At 43.9% G+C, this 15,031-nt stretch overlaps 2 protein-coding genes across 4 annotated transcripts; both read left to right on the plus strand.

Moving 5' to 3' along the window:
• The first annotated feature begins 2,639 nt into the window (after positions 1-2,639).
• On the plus strand, positions 2,640-6,700 carry cdkn1a (cyclin dependent kinase inhibitor 1A). 2 transcript variants are annotated; one of them, XM_086200758.1, is made up of 3 exons: positions 2,640-2,786; positions 4,644-5,094; positions 5,180-6,700. In XM_086200758.1, exons 2-3 carry the CDS (start codon positions 4,653-4,655, stop codon positions 5,233-5,235), a joined length of 498 nt encoding a protein of 165 aa, XP_086056884.1. In that variant the 5' UTR covers positions 2,640-2,786; positions 4,644-4,652; the 3' UTR covers positions 5,236-6,700. The 2 variants fall into 2 exon arrangements, with proteins under 2 accessions (XP_086056884.1, XP_086056882.1); XM_086200756.1 differs by lacking the exon at positions 2,640-2,786 and adding an exon at positions 4,261-4,478.
• Positions 6,701-8,142: 1,442 nt separating this feature from the next.
• tmcc2 (transmembrane and coiled-coil domain family 2) lies at positions 8,143-14,703 on the plus strand. 2 transcript variants are annotated; one of them, XM_086200759.1, is made up of 6 exons: positions 8,143-8,248; positions 9,829-9,858; positions 10,237-10,647; positions 10,994-11,610; positions 11,951-12,086; positions 12,456-14,703. In XM_086200759.1, the coding sequence occupies exons 1-6, from the start codon at positions 8,246-8,248 to the stop codon at positions 12,753-12,755; spliced, it is 1,497 nt and encodes a 498-aa protein (XP_086056885.1). In that variant the 5' UTR covers positions 8,143-8,245; the 3' UTR covers positions 12,756-14,703. The 2 variants fall into 2 exon arrangements, with proteins under 2 accessions (XP_086056885.1, XP_086056886.1); XM_086200760.1 differs by lacking the exon at positions 9,829-9,858 and having other exon boundaries at positions 8,156-8,248; positions 12,456-14,702.
• The last annotated feature ends 328 nt before the right edge of the window (positions 14,704-15,031 follow it).

Consider the following 15,031-nt stretch of genomic DNA (forward strand, 5'->3'; position numbering starts at 1 on the left):
AATGTTCACGCACACAGTCCACGTGAAACTGCCGGCAAAATTCTGCCAGCCTCTCAAATCTGCGCGCGCTTTTCGGCGAGTTATTCAAATCCGCGTGACATCATAGAGGCGATTACTCATCGGTATCCACGGTGACGCCTCTCACGCTCAAGGAACTTGAACTCGAGAATCCACGAAAGTTGTGGAATTTCCACCCACGCTCATGTCACTTAGAGCCTTCAATCTGTCATCGAACCTGGCTGGCAAAGAAGAGCCAGGGCTGAAAGACTCAGTCACTGCTACTGCTCCAGATTGTTGTTAATATCAGTATCTAGTATTTAGTATTTATCATGTCCTACACGTCCAAGGGAACACTGGGATATGATCTTATAGCACAAATGAGTGAGAACTTTCATGAATAAAACTCACTTCCTTTTTTATTCCTGGTATGTTTGGTATGTGGGTCTTCATCAGTCTTGGGGGGTGGGGGTTCCTGTGCAGCATCCTAGCTGTTCCTGCTTCCATGTCTGTTCTTGATACTTCTTGTTCTTCTTCTTGATGTTCTTCTGGTGGTTCTGCTCCTTGTCGACCACCGTTCTGCCTGCTTGTTCAGTCATCACATGCTCCTCAGTGGCGCAGCGAGTCCACAGTCATCAGCCTGCACGTCAGGTCCTGTCTGCTGTGGTAGACCCACCGCCTCTATGGATCTGGCAGCTGTTCTTGTGCTAACACCATCAGAGCCCCTATGCTGCCCGCCCGTGTATTTCTATGCAGAACTTTGAAACAATTTGAACATGGAGAATGAGATCAGGCACCCCAGAACTGTGGCAAAGAGGAAGGAAGTATTTTTAAAGCCTCTCCTGAGGGTCTTCTTCAGAGCCTGGCAACTAGCTTGCCTCACATGCAGCGCCTCTAGGAAGCAGTCACATGAAAGTTTAAAATGTAACTTGGAGCTAATCATGCTGAAGCAGATCAAACTTCCAGTGCTGGTAGTGTCAGTTCAGTACAACCTCCTGTCACTCCGAGTGTCATTTGATCAGATTGATTCATGTTTAATTGTAACCAAATCCATCTTTGGAGGTTGAAACCAATGTGGTTTGTCATACTGGTCGCAACATTTGTTAGCGATTGCTGATATCATCACTAATTACCAGTGTTGTTCATTGTGGTTTGGCACAACACACTCCACATGTCACATGGCAACTGCACAATGTGTCCCAACTAGTCTACAACCCTCAGCAGTATTCATCGTAGTACTACACTGCTATACTACCGCTCAGCCTCAGACTGCAAGAGCCAGTGGATGGAAAGTGCTTGTGCACACCAGAGGAGTCAAGACAGATTCATGTCATTTGTACGGCGCCAGATCAGAGCTAAAGTTGTCTTATGGCCCTTTACAAATAGAGTAGATCTAGAAGCACACATTTCCATGAACAAACTCTTCAGGATGTGGCTCAAACGCGAACCTGCAGAGTCTTACAGAAGTCACTGACCAGGCTCTTGTAGGAGCATAAAATGCTAATTATCATTGAATTAAATTATGTTGCAGCCCAAGAGCCTCGTCGTACCGCTACTATATACTAGAATCATGCATGTCCGAGATCTTACACTCACAACATCTGGCCGTCTCTCTGCCATTTTACACTGAGTATTAACTTACAAATATGTGAGAGTATGCAGTAACTTATCAAGGAATTTAAAGAGGCCACTTTTGACTCCATACTGTCTTCGTGGTCAGCTTGTCTGCGGCTCTGTAGGTGTTCTTCTGTGCCACTTCTGTTGATATATTCTGTCTAAAACTGCATCTGAGCTGTTGTCAAGAAAACAACAAAAGCACCAGAGATTTTATTCATTCTGTTCATGTGGGTTTTGGCGCAATGACATAAAGTCATAAGTCTGATGGCTGCAGTTGTGGGAAGGAATATCCAAAACTACTGTTTGATTATAAAGCCTACAATCAATTATAAGTGACTCAAGCTGATGAGGTTCAGCTCCTGGGGTCATAAAAGTTAAACTGATACTGTCATAAATTTCTCATTAACACAGATAAACACATCTGAAACTTTTTTTTTTCACAAATGTATGCGGCAACCTGACAGCAGACTGTACGTTGCATGTCTGTAAGCAAGCAATAATGTCGCAGACTCACTTGATGACCCTGTGACACGAAATAAATGGTTAACTTGGTTTATTGGCCGCACGGTGGTGCAGTGGTTGGTGCAGCACTGTCGCCTCACAGCAGGAAGGTTCCAGGCTCGAGCCCCGGCTCCAGCACGGGATCTTCCTGTGTGGGTTCTCTCTGGTACTCCAGCTTCCTCCCACAGTCCAAAGACATGTAATTTGGGGACTAGGCTGATTGATACTCTAAATTGTAAAGTTCTAAAGTGTGAATGGCTGTTCGTCTCTCTGTGTTGGCCCTGCGATGGACAGGCGACCTGTCGCCTCTGGCCTGGAGGCAGCTGGGATAGGCTCCAGCTGCACTGGGAGGCGGTGGAGTGCGGTGCTAGACAGGGCTACCCAGTGTTGGAATTTCCTCCAACTCCCGAGCCAATTGTCACGTTTGCTCGTGTGTTTACCGAGTTAAATCCACGTGCTTGAGCGTAGTGGCTCCGCCCCTACACGAGAGAGAGGAGGCGCCCCGCCCACCGAGGTTGATAAAGCCGGAGCTGGTGAGAATTCTCGAAGACGCCAGCTAGCAGCAGTAGCAGCAACCCGGTACGTTCAGCTGTCCGGGACGTTTGTTAGGGGGTGGACGCTGTTCTCATCGTAAGGGTTCTCACTCGAACTCAAGTGGAGTGACTCACATTGTAAGTAAAACACCTTTATATTCTGCCTATACGTCGTTTAGAACATATTGTAAACCGCGTTGGTGTGTATGGGGCGTTTTGACTAAAAGCTCACCATCAAATGTAGCTAATAAGCCATTTAGTCTGTCACAGACACTTCAGATGGTTGGTCTGCTGCCTTCAGGCTGCTTTTTCTTTGTTTTGTTTGATGTTTGTTTGTTTGTTTGTTTGTTTTTGCTGTTGTCTGATTACTTCAGTCACTATTATCTTTTACAGTCTGTATGACCTGACATCCTACCTCATCAGTTTATGACATGACCTCAACCCTCACGCTATGTCTCATTCATCGGCTTGTGTGTGTGTGTGTGTGTGTGTGTGTTTGCGTGCGCGCGAGCGCGCGGGCGTGTGTGTGATCATTGAGGGAGGTTCGGTGACAGCCATGTAAGAACTTTACTTTACCGGCCGACACGAGCTCCAAACTCACGTGGAGGAGTGTAGTAAACTGGGCAGGGTCTCTGTGCGGGCGCTCTCCCGCCACAGCCTTGAATCTCTCCACCCCGCCCCGCCCACACGCCTGACGTCACATCCTCCCAGCTTCAGAACTGTACTCTCACACGCGGCTCTAGAATGACAGACAGCGGCTGAATCCCAGTAGTGGTACAGATAAGAGACTGATATCTCCCAAGTGCTTACATTCCTAAAGCTGAGATTCAACTTCTGTCTGACTGATAGTCTTGTGCTTTAGTAAGAGAGAGAGAGAGAGAGAGAAAACCCAACAGAGTTGAAACAGTGAAAGGAGTTGCTAGTTTGTAGTATTGTGTTCCCCAGGCAGAGATGAGCAGTTCCTGGAAAAACGCCTCCTTACATGAGCTCAGAAGTCTGCTCAACTCGGTCCTGCTGCCAAGTCTGTGGGCTTGACTGATGCTAATAAACACATTGTCATTAATATAAACCTAATTACAAAAACACCGAGTAGATTGTGCCGAAATGTGAATGTACTAAGTTTTATACTCATTTGAGTTGTTTCCTGTACTTTTGTTTTTATCAACCTGCGTTCACATGAAACCAGAGGAATTTCACTAATTACATAAAAAAGGAAGCTTTTTTAGAAGCAACGGCCAACTTTATTAGTTTCTCCCATACAATTACGAGTCTAATTATAATACCCCGGGGTCTGTTCCAGCAGCTCAGCTGGATAATGAGACTGGGCCAGGACAGTTTCTCTTAATTGTTCCCTGAAATGGGAATGGTGCCCAGCCCTTTCCTGGAGGACTATAATAACTTATTATCCTCCAGGGACACAGCCAGTTCCTTCTTGTTGCTTTCTATCGAAACTAACATCTTGCATCGATGGTTTATTTCTTGAAAAATGTGATAACCAGAATTACAACTCTTGACACCATCCTGTTTTGATCAACCATGACTCCCATGACCTCAACTGCTCTGCTCATGTGAGCTGGCTGCCTTTTGAAGTTGTTTACCGAGGCCACCTAGTGGTGGATGTGTCTACTTGCAGTCCCCGCACCTAGCTATCACTGTAGACTAGTCCTCACATGTCTGCCTGAGACTGTGTCCAGGCATGTACCAGAGCAGCGCACAAAGGAGGGCTCATGAGTCACTCCTGTCTGCTTCTTAAATAGCTGCAGCAGCAACAGCAGAATTTAGATGCTGTTTTAACACTCACTGAGGACTCCAGAGCTGGTTATCACCATGGTAAGATCAATTTTGACTGAAAAATTGAGTAGTAGATTTTTTTTTAAAGGAGGAATTTTTTTTGTATTTATTTGAATGGATGTTTTTTTCACAGGATTTCAATTTAAGATGGAATATTGTGATGAATTCTTAGACTAAGCCGTTGTTCTGGTTTGTCTCCTGCAGTGTAGAATCATGGCATCACACAAGCGGATCCTGAACTCTTTGGGGAATGGCCCAACACGACGAAACCTGTTTGGCCCAGTTGACCGAGAGCAGCTGCAGGTGGAGTACCACGCTGCCCTGCGTAAAGACCTGGAGGAGGCCTCCCAGCGCTGGGGCTTTGACTTTACCTTGGACAAACCTCTGGAGAGCAGCGACTTCCAGTGGGAGAGAGTCCCGGGTACCAACGTCCCACTGCTCTACCGATCCTGCATGCTTGGCCTCAGACCTGCAGAAGCGCCGAGGGTGGCAGAGGTTAAACCCAGGGACTCTAAGGGAGGAAGGGTGGGGCTATCGCTGAATGATAAGGAAAACATCCCTGAAGAGGGATGTGCTCTTAAGGTGGAAAACCTGGAGAAAACACTGGTGAAAAGAGAGAACACAGGGATCAAGAGGAAACAGACAAACATTACTGGTAAATATAGAGATATATAAAGGGAAGGAGGTGTGATTTCATGTAAAAGTTCCCGCTAAGTTTCCTTCTCTTTTCCCCTCAACAGATTTCTATCAGGCTAAAAGAAGAGTTGTTGGGATGCCGCGCAAGTCCGGCGAGTGATTTTTCTGTGCAGTTTTAGTGGAAAAAGTGCCAATATTCCAAACACAAAAACTGGACTCGCCACTCAGGAATGTTCTGCACAGACTCTCACCAGGAAATCTGAAACCAGAAGGGACCTCATCATTCACATCATTACTTAACAGTTGATTAGGGTACTGTATTCACTCGGGGGGGGGGGGGGGTTGGTGTTTTTCCCAGCGGTAAGACGGGGACATTTGAGCTGAGAAGATTAACAGTAAGCTCTCAAATCGTGGATTTATACTCATTTAGATCAAGAGCATGCCGAAGTGTCTACTGACATTTCCTTCTGTTCATCCAGTAGTGCTGAAAACTCATGAAATGAACTTATAACTGCATACACTTGAAACAGCGTGGTTTAAAAATCGTGGAAATCCAGGAATGTCTGTGACGGATAGATGAAGTCTTTTGGCTCCTTTGTGTAAACATCCACTACTTTTTTATACTTTAGTCTTCATGAGAGCAATGAGTCATCTTAATGTCTTGCTTTGTGTTTGTTTTCTTTTTTACCAACTCTTCCTGTCTAAACTGTATAACACATGACCAGCATGTACTCGCAGGAAGTAAGCTTGAATATTTCTGATACCTTCCTGTACATGCGGTTGCTTTGCTTAGATGATCAATGACAGAAGTGCCATCATGTCCCCTCAAACTACTGCGTTTAGACCAATTTACAAAGCAGATCCCTGCAAGTGCCCGCCAACCTGTGTGCCGCACCCGATATTGTAGGTGTGGAACATTAAAACAATTATATTTACATTTATTTGGATATATATATCAGAGATTTATATAGAGAATTTACTACAGCACTGTTATTACGTAGCATAATCATGAAACAATTGCGGTATTGCACTCACAGGTGGCAGAGCACCACCCAGTATTAAGTGTCTTTACGGCTTTTATTTTATATTATTATTTTTTAAGACAATCAGAAGACAGTGTTGTCAAAGTAAATGTGCTAAGCTAGAGCCAAGGGCTTTATTCTTTTCTATCAGTGCAATTAATGTAATATTATTATTTTTACTATTATCTGCCTCAAAACAAATCGTATGTCTCTCCATGACACTTGTGTATGTGTCTATGTTGGCAATCCTGCTGCTATGGGTAATCTGAATCGGTGTCAAACAAGGTCACTGTAACTCTAATCCTTTCCAACTGACAGCTTAGAAATGTTCACCAATATGCGACAGCATTACCCCAAATGTTGAATGCACTTCTGTTCATAGACGCTTGTGCACAGGTCCTACATACTGTTATGTTGAAAGCTGCAAAATGAAAAATCTATCCTTATTTATTGTGTGTATCATTCCTTGTGTTAATTTAGGATTTGTTTAATAATTTTGAGAAGTACAAATTCCAATAAAATGTCCAAATTTTGTTTTTTTGCGTGATCTGTGGTTTGTTTGTGTGTGTATTTTTTGTGGTGATCAGCTGATCATAAGTGCTGAACAAATATGAAAAGGAATACCCAAGAGCAATCTTTGCAATGCTTTAAAAAAAGAAAAAGAAAAAGATGAGCACTTCCTGAGGTACAGAAAAGAAAACACGGACCTTATTGTCCAAAACCACATGTCCATGGTACCTGGGGTTAACGCAGGTGCACGAACAGAGGGACACCATGAAAATTGTGTTATCCTCTCAAATTCCTCCATTATAAATAAATCGGTCTGTCATATTTTTTCCGTCTCACATTCTGTGAGGACTGGCCCCCACCTTGATGCATCTCAGTCCTCATGTCCCGGCCAATCAGAGGAAGAGGAGGGTCATGGGCGGGTCATCCAGCAGGCTTACAGTCTGTCCACTTCTTCCTGGTTTGCCTTATAGTCTTGTGGTCATATTTACTTCTGCCACTAGATGGCATCAGTCATTTGTACATGACTGTGGGTCAATTTCACCATTTGCTAACACTTCCCATCCACTACTATTCATTATGCTAAGCTAGCTAGCAGTCAGCCAGTCTATGTGGGTATTCATCTTGTCTGGCTCTGGGGAGATTTTCTTATTGTGTATTTCTTAAAAAGTCAATGTGTTCCTTACTCCACTATGTGATTTCTCTTCTTGTGTAAAAGTGAGTACTTCTTTCATTATTTCTCCACGTCTGGCTTTCATGTCTGTTTCCTGGGCTTCCCTCCACACACACAGCCCCATACACAAAGAGAAATTGAAAAGTGAGCGATCACAGCTTCAAATAACCATGATTTGCTCAGCCGAGCTTCTGTAGTTCAGACATCACACTCCTTGCTTTGTGAGGAGCAGCAAAGGCAAACCAAGAGAGTTAGGGGCTGTTCAGAAAGACGCTGTGTGCTTTGGCAGCACATCACGGCAGCCGCACACCAGCGCACACTAGGTATCTGTGTTTGGATTGAGGGTTTAGGGGATAAAGGGCCCATAGCAGGACCCGCCACAGGCCCCTCTGTCTTCTGTCCCTCCCTCAGCCTCTCCCACCTCTCTCGTAGCCCCAGCAGCAAAGAGGCGCTGGCACGCCTGCGCTAAACTCTCCCATCCCCCCTCCCCCTCCCCCGTCCGCCTCCCTCTCTCCATCATCTGTCCCTTTGCTCTCACATCCATTATAGGGCAGGACAGCTAGCATTTGCATTTAGAATGAAAGAGCGAGCAGGGGAGAGAGGAAGCAGGAGAGTGGAAGAGAGGGAGGCGGGGGGGAGCAGAGGAGAGAGAGGGAAATAGATCACAACACCAGAGAGAGAGAGAGAGAGAGAGAGAGAGAGAGAGAGAGAGAGAGAGAGAAGAGTTGGAAGGCTGCAGATATTGATGGCATTAACAATGGAGCATTAGGATCCGGTGAGGTGATAGACAGCCAGACAACGGCTGAGGGTACAGATATTTGAGGGGGAGGGGGGGAGGGGGGCTCCTCCTTGGACTGAGCACTGGGGGAGCAGGAGGGAGTAGGAGGAGGGGAGTAGGAGGAGGGAGGAGGACAATGGGCCTCGAACGCAGACTTGCAATGGCACTGCAAAAATTGGATTAAAGCAGTATGGTAACGTTTCTCATTTAATTTATCGCTGTGCTGCTTGTGACTCATCCTCGTGTGTCTCTGCATCCACGCTTGTTGACATCCATCGGCTGTCTCTCATGTCCCAGTGTGGCTCCTGCTGAGCAAAGGTGCAGGCATCCTCTCGTTTCTCTGCCATATATATATATATATATATATATATATATATATATATATATATATATATATATATATATATATATATATATATATATATATATATGTCATCCCCATCCTCATCAAAGCCCCGCTTCTCCTCATTCATAACGGGACGCGTGCTTTCCTTTTCCTTTTTTTTCTTCTTTTTTTAAGACGCCGTTAGATCCGAGCATCAGCCGTCGCTGCCTGCTGCCGCTGATGGTTTTTGCGCTCTGTTTTTTTCAGCCGTGGGCTATTCTACGTCGGACGCCGCATCCCCTCTCTCCTATGAACCATTGCTTCGCTTCTCCATCTCACTTTCTCTGGCCAGATCAGGGAATGATTAACCGCCGGAGGATCGCAGTCATCTGTTTTTTTCCCCCTCCGTCCCTCCCTCCATCCCTCCTCTCTATTACTATGTTATTGTAACCTACTTTGTTAGAAACGTACCTTGCCTGCTTTGGCTGATTTGTACTTTAAGCTTGGACTTAGATCACACGGCCATGCAAACAAACAAACAAACAAACAACAACAAACACAAAAAATTAAATCCATAGAAATCAAAGCAGCGCTATGAGATGTTCGGTGTCATGTGTCTGCTTGAGCTCGCGTTTGCAGCTCTGATTACAGTGTTTTGACGTCATGTAGGGGGGTCATTAACAATCCCACCATCTGCTAAGCTACACATTTAAATACGATACTGACCGGGGAATTCCTCTCTGGATCAATAACTTGTCAACAGCCATTTAAAGGAATTACAACCTGCTGGTTTGGGCTGAAGACATTTCAGTTGATGCCAGATAGAATGATCACACGCTGACTTCAAGCTGTACATAATGTACAGTTACATCAGATATTGTTTATTATGAACATTTCAGCAGCAGCATTGTGAGTGTGCTTTTTTAATTGCTAATGCATTTTCCAAAGAAGAGTGTTTTCATGGCTTGTGACTGTAGTGAAGCAGAGCTTCTGCTGGGCAGGATGTAATTATGTATCATCTAATTAATGCATGATGGCCTTTCTGTGTATGCTGACTCTTCTAACAAATCAATTATAGGCACAATCACCAGGGATGGAAAGTAACTAAGCAGGTTATCAACATTTCGCTAACATTTTTGCTCCATTTTACGTAGTGATCCGTGCCTTTGCATGACAGGGCATGTTGCCAGTATTTTATTTGAATTACTTCCAAGAAATGTATTCCAGAAATAAGTTCTTAGACTATAATTTCAGAGGGTTTATGTGATTTGTCCATCAATTTACATTGACCCGGTTCACTGTAGGTTTTAAAATGTGTCTCGGGCATTGGGATGACAAGTGAACGCGTTGCTGTTGACTGCTCGTATTTGCACTGACACCAAAACAACCACCACATCCTGAATTGATGACATATTTTCCTGTTACATCCTTGCTGGTGGACATTTTAGGACACATCGGCCTTCACCCACACCACCACAGTAAGTGATTTGTAGGACAGGATCATGTTGCCTCATGGTGGTCATTTGCTCTTTTATTTTGCGTTGTCCATTTGTGATCCTGTCGCCCAAGATGTGTTTAAAACCGAGAGTTCAACAGACCATCTGCAACTCAAAACATTGGCTTATTTGATTAAACTTCTGTGTAAAATGAGCTCTTTCACAACAGCATTCCCCTGTGATTAGTTCCAGTTTGCTTTCTGGGAAATGTTTTTCCATCTAAGTTTAAGTCTAAAATGGCCCTTTCACTGAACCATAACAATTTTTGAGATTCCTTCAAGTTTTTAACTTGAGTAAAATAATGTTGTCATCTGGTGTAGCTGCAAATGACTGACACCCCCCCCCCCCTTGTCCTCTCAGCTGGACAAGAGCGAGGTGGCAACTCTAGGCTTACCCTCCACCACCAGCCATGGAGGTTCTGACAGTAACATCAGTGCAGATGGAGCAGCGGCAGCATCAGCAGCAGTGGTATCTGGGGTCATGGCAGGAGCTGCTGAGGGTTCCAGTGCTGGCGAACCACAGCGGACCCGTGTTGCTCTGGAGCACCTGCAGCAAAAGATCCTAAAAGTCACTGAGCAGATTCGCGTCGAACAAGAGGCCCGGGACGATAACGTTGCTGAGTATTTGAAGTTGGCCCACAACGCAGACAAACAGCAAGCCTCCAGGATCAAGCAGGTGTTCGAGAAGAAGAACCAGAAGTCTGCGCAGACCATTGCACACTTGCACAAAAAATTGGAACACTATCACAAGAAGCTAAAGGAGATAGAACAGGTAAGTGTGTTGAGACCAGTTCATTGGGGACATCATGTACAACAAAAACCAGGTCCCTAGTTGGTTGATGTGGGTCAGGTGCTAAAGGTTAGGGTATATACACATAGTGATCTCATACTCAAACAAGTGTTCTACCTTTGTGAGGACAGTTGTTTCCTAATATAGACTGATGATTCACATCTCCTGACAGCTATTTAAACCAATGCATCATCCTGTGTCTCACCTAATTCTCAACAGCTTTCCTCCTCTATCTCCCTAAAGTTCTCTCCCTTAAACCGAATCACCTCTTTCCTTCCTCTGAGATCCTCCACTTCTCTGCTTCCTCATTTCTCTTCCCTCTCTACAGAATGGACCTGCCCGCCAGCCAAAGGATGTCCTGCGGGACATGCAGCAAGGACTAAAAGACGTGGGGGCCAACGTTCGTGCTGGGATAAGTGGTTTTGGAGGTGGAGTAGTTGAAGGGGTCAAAGGTGGAGTATCTGCCCTCACTCACACTGCTGTGGTATCCAAGCCCAGAGAGTTTGCCAGTCTTATCAGGAACAAGTTTGGCAGCGCAGATAATATTGCTCATCTAAAGGACACACTTGAGGACGGAGTCGGGGGACACTCAGACGACACCCCCACACCTCGTGCCCTGAGTGGAAGTGCCACTCTTGTCTCCAGCCCAAAGTACGGCAGTGACGACGAGTGCTCCAGCGCCACGTCTGGGTCAGGAGCAGGTAGTAACTCTGGTGGAGCCGGCGGAGGAGGGGGAGTGTTAGGGCCAACGATGGGGAGTCCCAGGTTGGATGGGCACCACCACCACCACCATCATGTGCACAGCTCGTGGGACTCTCTACTGGAGGGCTTGCAGGAGATCAAAGCCAGCCAGGCGCACATGGAGGATGCTATCGAGGACATGAAGGGCCAGCTGCACAGCGACTACTCCTACATGACCCAGTGCCTGCAAGAGGAAAGATACAGGTAACAACATGTCACCTGCAGCCCAGAGAGTTCTCTCCTCATGTAGTAGGTTTTTTTTTTTGTTTTTTTGTTTTTACTGTCAACACACTGAATGTGAATTCCACAGTCCTGTTGTCTGTCTCACTTTATGCATATGTGACCTCATGGCTTTTAGTGACCTTGTTTCTTTAGAGAAGAGTTCTAAAATACAAAAATATACTTTTGGACAGCTTTCATTTGTCCTTGAGGATGAGTTTATGAAGATTCTGAGGAGTGTGTGTGTGTGTGTGTGTGTGTGTGTGTGTGTGTGTGTGTGTGTGTGTGTGTGTGTGTATGTGTGTTATCTCTTCTGTACATTCAGATATGAACGACTTGAAGAGCAGCTGAGTGATTTAACAGAGCTGCATCAGAATGAGATGACCAACCTGAAACAGGAACTTGCCAGCATGGAGGAAAAAGTGGCTTATCAATCTTATGAAAGAGCGAGAGACATTCAGGTACCAAAAAAAAAGAGGAAAAAAAGTGCTTCATGGGGAGCAACAGTGGGGCCATACGTTTTTTTTTTTTAATGCTTTGATTAATTTGTGCCACAAGCTATAACTTGTGATCGAGGACAAATCAGCCAAACATTTAGAATTTAGACCAATAAGAAAATAGCAAAGTGAAGGTATCATAGCGTACCTGAGCCATCAGGTCTGCGTAGGTCACTCAGTTGGCTACCTTTGGTAGAGAACTGATCCTAAAGTGGGACCCCGTGATCACAGGAAGAAACTGATTGAGGATGCAGGTTTTTATTGTGTGTAATTGAAGTTATTGAGGGAATAAATGAGCCTTTTTGGTCCGGGTCTTTGGGTTTCTGCACACAGGAGGCCGTGGAGTCGTGCCTGACCCGCATCACGAAGCTGGAGCTGCAGCAGCAGCAGCAGCAGGTGGTCCAGCTGGAGGGAGTGGAGAACGCCAACGCTCGCGCTTTGCTGGGCAAACTCATCAACGTCATCCTGGCGCTCATGGCTGTGCTGCTGGTCTTCGTTTCCACCCTGGCTAACTTTATCACCCCGCTGATGAAGACCCGAGCCCGGGTAGCTGCCACCGTCCTGCTGACTCTGCTGCTGGTCGTTCTGTGGAAGCAGTGGGACTTTGTGGAGCTCTGGCTGCTTCCCAGCTGAGCTCCCTTAGAGAGGAACTCAGAGGAACCAGAGCAGTTTCAACCACCAAGGATTTAGAGACTGAAATAGAATGAGAGCTGCTGTACTTGTTCCCTTTAAGGTGGAGTATTTGAGGCTGCCTGGGACTAAACCTTTGGCTGAGGAGTGGACGAGTCTTTAGAGGCGTTTACACTGACGAAGAACCGAAAGAACCTGCTTGCAAAGCCACAAATGACATCTCATCTCACCCAAACCACTGGGGGCCGATGACAAATCATTGATTGCATTGCTGTCACCAAAAACTTTCTTGCAAGAAATATTTGAATTGTCTTTTTACTAAATATTTATGATACATAAATTACTAGGACAAGAGCAACTTCTACTGCTGATCATGTTCGCTGCAACCTTCATGTTGAAGCCATGGTTTATTTGTGAGGGAAAAGTTTTTCTCATGATTGTTAATGTGCTCATGCATGTCCTCTTATGTGCACTGAGATGCATCTAGCCGGCATGAGTTAACATGGAATCTTCTATAACTGCCATTTTGTTGTCAGAAATACAGTGTTAGTTGTATCTCAAATCAGTGTCACTCCTGGTTTGTGTGGCAACCCGTTCCTTTGTTCGAATGATGCTTTTTAGACACACTTCTTTCTGTAGTTTTTTTCCTTTATATAAGTGGAATGAATCATTTCCAGAGGTTGATTATCTGCTAAAATTCATCATATTGATTCAATGTGAAATCTGTTCCACTATTGTAGAACTGCTGTTACCCACGGTGTCAAACTAACTGGCATGTCAAAATTGTTTCAACATTTATATCCAGTTTGCAAAAAAAAAAAAAAAAAAAAATTATTGCTGTTTTATGAAACAATGTAAGAAATAAATTATTTCTTATATGAGATTAATTTTGGATATATCACTATCCTCTTTGAATGAGACTGATTTTCTGATTCCTTTCTAACTTCGAAAGAAATAACTGACTCTGCTGCTCTCTTCGTACTCTATTAATTGTTAACTGGCTCTAAACAGGTGACTTGCAAGGCAACGATAATTGAAACATTTGAATCGCAGCAGACAGAGTGAGCTGTGTGGCTACTGAGCCTAAAAAGCCTGCAAGGATTTGTTCTTGTGAATGAATTATTAGATAATTAATAGTAGATTTAAAAATCAACTGGAGGGGAGAAACAAAACCAGAGTGATTTTTGAAATTAGTTATTCCATAGATGAAGTATAAACCATTAATAAAGCATTTAAATAATCAAACTGGTTCAACTGGTGTAGTCACAACAGGAGAATTTCTCATTTTGATATAATAAATTGAAATATATATCGTTATATCATAGAGCAGGAGAAAATAAATGCTTATTTCAGGGCATAAAACTATTTTTTAACCAAAGGATAAATATCACAAGGTAATAACATGATATCTAGGTATGAATTTTATTTGAGTGGCAGCAGAAAGCAGCCTCGAATAATGAAAAGAAAAACACATTTTTTGTCTGTATGTGAGGCCTTTCAAATAACTTAAAAGCATCTCAGCTGATTCACTTCTCACCGTCATAAATGGTTTTTTTTTTTGACCACGCAATTACAAACTAGAGAGAAGTATTGGAAGAAATAATACTTTTAAAGCTGACGTTCTTAGAGTTCATTTTAGTAAATTAGTTTTAGCCTCAACCGAATGTTTGACTGAGGGCCTGCCTGCTTTTTTTTTTTTTTCTTACTGTATAAATGTTCTCATTCAAAGTGGACCAATAAATTCTTTTCTGGTAGAATTAATACTAAACTTTTGAAACCAACAAAGGTTTCATGGCTTATGAATTATAATTGTTAAAAGGAGAAATAATTCATTTCCCCAAAAGTTACAGAGTGTATTAAGTGGGCCCATAATTCAGCAACACTGGGGATTTAAAAAAAACAAAAAAAAAAAACCTTGAAAGAATTATTTAGCGGTTAATAAAACACTTTCCAGATGCATTCAGGAGTTGACTGTTAAATCATATTGGTTAAAAAAAACAAAAAACAACTCACATTAATGAAAAAAAGAGAGGCTGAGCACCAGTCCTCTGCAGTACAGAGATTATTTTCATTTAATGCCCTCTCATCAGCAGAATCTTTGTCTGGTCCAGATTACACTGATTCAAGGTTTCAAATCTTTAAGACAGCATTAGAGAAGCAGAATTATCAGGAGGCTTCAGATCAGATGCATATCCAGTCGCTAATCCCGTGGATTATCACTTCTACTTTACGTTGTCGGCCTCAGTCGTGAAGCCACGTTTTTGAAATTGAGGATACAT

The sequence above is a fragment of the Aulostomus chinensis genome, chromosome 3, assembly GCF_037954235.1.
Source record: "Aulostomus chinensis isolate RoL2024-O1b breed Wild chromosome 3, RoL_Achi_v1.0, whole genome shotgun sequence".
In the NCBI taxonomy this organism is placed as follows: Eukaryota; Metazoa; Chordata; class Actinopteri; order Syngnathiformes; family Aulostomidae; genus Aulostomus; species Aulostomus chinensis.